Source organism: Pinus tabuliformis, chromosome 7, assembly GCF_031772625.1.
Source record: "Pinus tabuliformis cultivar Carrire ecotype Pingquan chromosome 7, CPIR1, whole genome shotgun sequence".
Lineage (NCBI taxonomy): Eukaryota > Viridiplantae > Streptophyta > Pinopsida > Pinales > Pinaceae > Pinus > Pinus tabuliformis.
Genome location: NC_142293.1, coordinates 1,775,898,885 through 1,775,905,002, shown reverse-complemented (window position 1 = coordinate 1,775,905,002; position 6,118 = coordinate 1,775,898,885). Strand labels below are relative to the sequence as shown.

General features: G+C 37.3%; 1 protein-coding gene across 1 annotated transcript; it reads right to left on the bottom strand.

The window, feature by feature from the left end:
- Positions 1-4,825: 4,825 nt before the first annotated feature.
- Positions 4,826-5,257, bottom strand: LOC149255450 (uncharacterized). Its single transcript, XM_089455046.1, has one exon. It carries the CDS (start codon positions 5,255-5,257, stop codon positions 4,826-4,828), a length of 432 nt encoding a protein of 143 aa, XP_089311172.1.
- Between the last annotated feature and the right edge of the window lie 861 nt (positions 5,258-6,118).

Sequence of the window (6,118 nt, the reverse complement as noted above, 5' to 3'; positions counted from 1 at the left end):
AACTCACACTTGAGATTTTCTAGCAGCTTGTGCTTCTTTAATGTTTCTAGCACTTACGTAAAATGTGACATATGCTTCTCCTAGGTAGCACTATATACCAGTATATCATCCAAATAGACAATGACAAATTAATCTATAAAAGGGAGAAATACATCATTCATTAATATCATAAATGTAGTTGGTGCATTACATAGACCAAATAGCACGACTAACCACTCATACAAACCTTGCCTACTTTTGAAAGCGGTTTTCTAGCTATCTTCTTCTTTGACTTGAACCTGTTGATATCTAGACTTCAAGTCCATCTTGGTGAAATGTTTTTCTTGTTTCAATTAATCCAATAAATCATCTATCCTAGGTAGGGGGTATTTGTTCTTCAACGTGATTTTGTTCAAGGCCCTGTAATATATACACATATGCCAAGTCCCATCCTTCTTCCAGCAGCTGTTGCAACTGTTTATTCACCTCGCTTCTATGACAGAATGTCTGTGCAAGTCAATATTCGACAAGGGGTAACCCGACAATAGCTAGATCTTGTGCTCCACTTCCCTCTTAGGTGGTAGCCCTTTAGGCTCTCAGAACACATCCTTGTATGCTTGTAACAACTCCTCCAATTGTTTTTTTGTTTCTTAGTACACCCTTCTAGGGACGCCTTGCTTCTTATTGACTCCTCTTGAGATTGACTTTCTCTTAAAGACAATAAAACATACTTCTTGCTGGAACTAATTAATTTCTTGGCTCGGTTGGCACTTACCAGTGAAATTTTTGACTTGCCCTTGTGCGTGTTTATGATGCACAATTTTCCATACTTGAAAAACAAGTATTGGTTGGCTCTCCTCATAAATATTTCACCATGCATGTACATGTATGAACTCCCAAACATAACTCCACATATATCAAGGGGAACCACATCTAGATCTACTTCATCAATAAAATTAGCATTGATAGCAAATCTAATTTTACACTATTTTGTTACCTTCAAATATGCATCTTTATTTACCCATCCCAAGGGATATGGGTTTGGATGATCATGAACTTCCAACCCCAACTTCTTGACCAGCTCTGCTACAATGAGATTCTCCTACGATCCTGAGTCAAATAAAGCATCAATATTTGTCTTCTTGACCTGTATGTTTATATGGAAGAGTTTGAATGCCTTTCATTTCTCCTGAACGTTATCAGGACACTATTTTTTTGATCATATTAAATTTAAAATATTAAAAAATCATAAAATTAAAACAAAACTTGAGAATAAAAAGGAAAGCCTGATCATTTCCTTTTCCTCTTGCTTGATAATTTACTGCTAGAAGCCTTGATGTTGGGAGTCTTGGACTTGGGATCTGGAGTAATGAGGTCCTATTGCTTCACGGGTGGTGATAAAGTAGGTGTGGCTTTGGATTTAAGATCAAATTTAGGCATTTTCATGAGCGGAGGTATTACAATAGCTCCCTCATATCTCTTCAGCAATTTATGTGCCTCCTCTAAATCTTGCCTCATAGTTCTCATCTATGCATTCAGGACCAAGTTTCTAACACACAAATTTATGCATTGTCTCCTAACTAGCTATGACCACTTGACAAAATGATTACTCCTTTAAAGAGCTTTGGATGTATCTTTGACTTCATGGTCATAGTTTTCAAGAATATGTTGAATAGAATTCTTATACTCCAGATTTTGTTGCCTGAATTGATTGACCTGGTCTTTGCTTTCTTCTAACTCCTCCACACACCTCTAATACTCTTTTGGTTGATTGAATGAGGGTCTACCAGGAGCTTTAGCTGTTTTTTTCATTTGTTGCTCATACTTAAACTTTGATTTGAACACCCTGACTCTTGGCTCACGAGGCCTCACTACAACATTCTTAGCTTTTTCAACAAAGGAAACATGTTTTTTCTTCCCTTTGGCACTTGCCGAGGGTGACTCTGTCTTGTCTTCTACTGGTTTAATGGCCTATTTTATGTCTCTATTCTACTTCTCCAGAAATGTTATTCTCATCTGGTTTTTAAACAATGCCTCTCTCATATTTACTATCTTAGGGTCCTCTTCTTTGTACTGCACAACACCTGTCTCAAGTGGTGCTATGTCCTCCTCATAATATGATTGTACCATTTCTGGACTCTTAACCTCATCCAATTTTTCATCCACTTGTATATTTGTCTGCTTGTCTTCAGATATTTCCACAATTTCTTGAGGGGCTGCCTCTTCCTGGGTTTTTTTAACTCTAGACCTTGTTCTTGGTCTCATCACAAACTCATCTTGGACTGTGTCTTCAATTTTGACTTTAAGTCTTGTTTGTTGAGTTGATGTTACCTGTTCTTCTATTCCTTTGTTTTATGTGTCATCCTCTATGCCTTGTAACTTATTTTTCTTGCTTAAATTGCCTACAAATTTCTTGCTTGGCTTGGCACCTTCCTTCTTTATGGGTTTCATTTCCATGACTGAATGAGTGCTCTCCTTTTTTAGATTTTCTTTCTTGGGATCTTCTTTATTTGTCTTGATTGAAGGTGACCCAGTTTGTGGCAAGAGGTCAATACTTGTAAGAAATCATACCAATGCATTTTCTTTCTTTCAACAACATGCTTAACTAAGATTTTGATCAAAGAGAAATGGAACATTCTTGAAGCATGGTTATCCTTTTGAATTTGTACTTCAGTGGCCATTCTTTCTAGACTCTTAAGCAAGAAATAAGGGAGGTTCATGGACTTGCTTTTAGTGAAATGCCATAGTAACATGAGACGATACTGGTATATTCCATTGAACCTACCTTCGCAAGTGAAATATCTTTGGATAACCTTAAGAAGGTATACATACTGCTCTTGAAGATAAATGCTAGGGAAGGTGGAAGAAAACTTGTCAAGATACTCTAGTTTCACAAACTGCTTGTAAGCCAAAATGTCTAACTCATCCCCCTTGAACCATTTCTCCCCTGCTGTTGGGAGATTTGTTGCATTAGCTATGAACTTCTCAGTTTATATAATATCCAAGTTTCCTAGTTTTACTCTGCTATCTTGAAATTTAAGAGAAAATAAGCTAGCCAATTTGGCATTGTGACCTACTTTTTGAATCTTCTGGCAGAAAGGAATGCACCCTGTGTTCTCAAAAGCCACTCTAATGGTAGGGGATGAATTGAGCAGACTCAAAGTACTGGGTTCAGTGCAAACAAGGTCTCCTCCCTTTTTGCTAGTAGCAGGGGCCATCCTATCTCAACACCTAGCTGATTGATTTTGACTTTTAGGTTATGGCTACGTGTGCAGACCCAAAGGAATGAAAATAGGCTCGAATGACAACAAAGCTCCACTCAAGCAGTTGTAACAATAAGATGGTGACAACACAGTCTATGTGGTGGAATACAAGTAGGAGGCTTTGAAAATTTAAAATATATTTAACATTAAATGCTTCAAGAAACATTCATCATCCATATTTTAAGTTTAAAGCAATGAGACAGCGCACTTAGAAGTAAGACTGTGTTTTCAAACAGAACAAAGTGTGTGCAACACACGTTTATTTAATAGTGACAGACACACTTTTACACAACGATTGAGAGAATTACCAATGAAAATTTATAGGAAAGGTGACTGACTCCCTACCTCTCCAATCTCCACATTTAATCTATGTGTTGAAGACTAGCTTGAAATGCAACTATTCTCTATGTAGAAAAATGACTGCGCCATGCTCAAACTGTTCTACAACCTATAAATCTCCCTACGACTCCTGAGCCTATCTGCGCTTTCAGAACTCCTCGACGCACTTTGCTTTGGAAATAAAGCACTCATCTCATTTTATAATGAGGGATGAGTCCATCACCTGCAAGAAATCATACAAAAAACTGGCGACCTTTACAATGATTTGAAATCATTCTTTTGATTTAACAACACTGACCTGAAACCCACGTTCCTTATGAAATTTCATATGCTTGAAAAAACGCTATTCAAATGTTGTAGGGTGGCAGAGGATTTAAATATGATAAATTTGGTAACCAAAGTATGTCGGGGGTGAATAGGATGATGGGTCAATCATGGTGGGTAATGATGTTTAGGAAAGGGGATAGTTTAGGCCTAGGGAAATGTAGTTAGGTGAAAACAATGATAAATATTTAGGCCTAAAATAAATCGATAGGAGTAATGTAAAAATTAGGGAATGAGGGGAAGGAATGAAATGAGGGAAAAAGGAGATAGGTAGAGGGATTAATATAATGTTTAGCAAAGGTATAGGTCAAAACATTAATAATTAGGATCTTTTAGAGATCCTTTCCTCAATAGATGACACTTCGACCATATTACCAACCTATCGTCACCTAATACCAGGACTCACCAATAAAACCTTCCCAAACAATAGACACTCCTTCCCAATGACCAATCCTGATGACCAAAGTGATAACCTGATTAACGATGACTCCTTTGAGCAGTGACAGGTCAAAACATGATAGTAAGAAAATTTATGATTTTGACCTTCTTTAAAACAACAAATAATTAACTCGAGGTAACTTTCAACTAACAAACTAACCTACTCTAAAATAGGCTCCACTAGGGATCAAAACCTCCCTGTGAGGTGCCAAGAACGACACCATAGACTAGTAGCCTTCCCATTGGGAAATACAATCATAACATGCAAAAATGATATATAGACTTTGAATCAGGAAAACTTACTGAGTAGATTGACTGTAAATAATTAAAAATTGACTGATTGACTCAAATATTTATGGAAATGACTAGTCAAGGTCTCATGGACCTCACTTTGGGCTACAAATATTAACTATGACTACCCACACTTGCATTATTCAAAATTAAAATGGTATAGACAATGAAATGATCTTCCAAAATCCAACTTAAGAGAGGAAATGTTTGAGTAGCCTGCCATTCATAGGCCCTACTCCAACTGGCTGATCTGACAAATCTTCAAGTAAATATGCATTCTTCCCTCTAAATGCAACAAATTTAAAAGGCCCCTTCCACAAGTTCTCAAATTTCCCATGCTTTCCCTTATCCTCATTCTGAGCATCCCATTTCAACACCAAATCTCCAATCTGAAAATCTGCTGCCTTTGTTCTTTTATCATAGATCTTCTTTATCTGGTCTTGTAACAACTGTGTGTTCCTGAATACTTCTTCTCTTGACTGTTGGAGCTGGATCATTTGACCAATTCTCTGCTGCATGTCATTGGGCTCTGCTTCTGCTTCTTGTAACAATCTCATGACCGACACTCCAAGAGATGAAGGAAACAATGCCTTTGTTCCATACACCAACTCAAATGGAGACATGCCTATGGATCTTTTAGTACTCACACGATCTGCCCATAGTGCATGGATCAATTTTTTGTGCCAGTTCCTTTTATTCTCTTGCAACAATTTTCTAATAATGTTGACCAGACTCTTGTTGGATGACTCTGCCAAGCCATTTCCCTGAGGGTAATAGGTTGTGGAATGACCCAAACTGATGTTATATTTGTAGCAGAATTCAATCATCCTTTTTGACTTGAATGCAATGGCATTGTCCGTGATAATATTTTGTGGACAACCAAAATGGGACAGAATGTTGTTTTCCAGAAATTGGATGATAATTGCATATGTGGCTTACCTAGCAGGGACTGCTTCAATCTATTTTGTAAAGTAATTTGTTCCTGTAAAATCCATTTTTGCTGCCCAGACGAGGAAGGATGAATTTCTCCAATGAAATCAAGTCCCCATTGTTGAAATGGTGACTCGACTGCTATAGGATTTAGAGGTAGGGGAAGCAACTTCTTTCTACCCTTGAACATTTGACATTCCTTACAGTTGGCCACCTTCTTATAAACATCAACAAATAAACTAGGCCAATAAAGGCCAACTCTTAAAATCTTATTCGTTGTAGTTTTCCAATATAAGTGACCACCACAATCCCCCTTATGGAATTCCTCTACTATTGTTTGGGCCTCATCCTCTAGTAAACAATTAAGCAACATCCCACCAGGATCTTTCCAATATAAGAATTGGTCAATAATAAAAAATTTTACTGCTTTTAATTTTAAAAACCAGGCTTTAGTTTTGGGCAAGTCCAGTGGTGCTTGCAAATGCTGTAAAACATATAGGATATTTGCATACCATGGTGAAGCAGTGAATTTCTCTAACACTTGTTGAACAACA

Excerpts from the sequence above, each read along its gene's own strand:
- LOC149255450 (XM_089455046.1), bottom strand. The coding sequence starts at position 5,257 with ATGTCTCCATTTGAGTTGGTGTATGGAACAAAGGCATTGTTTCCTTCA.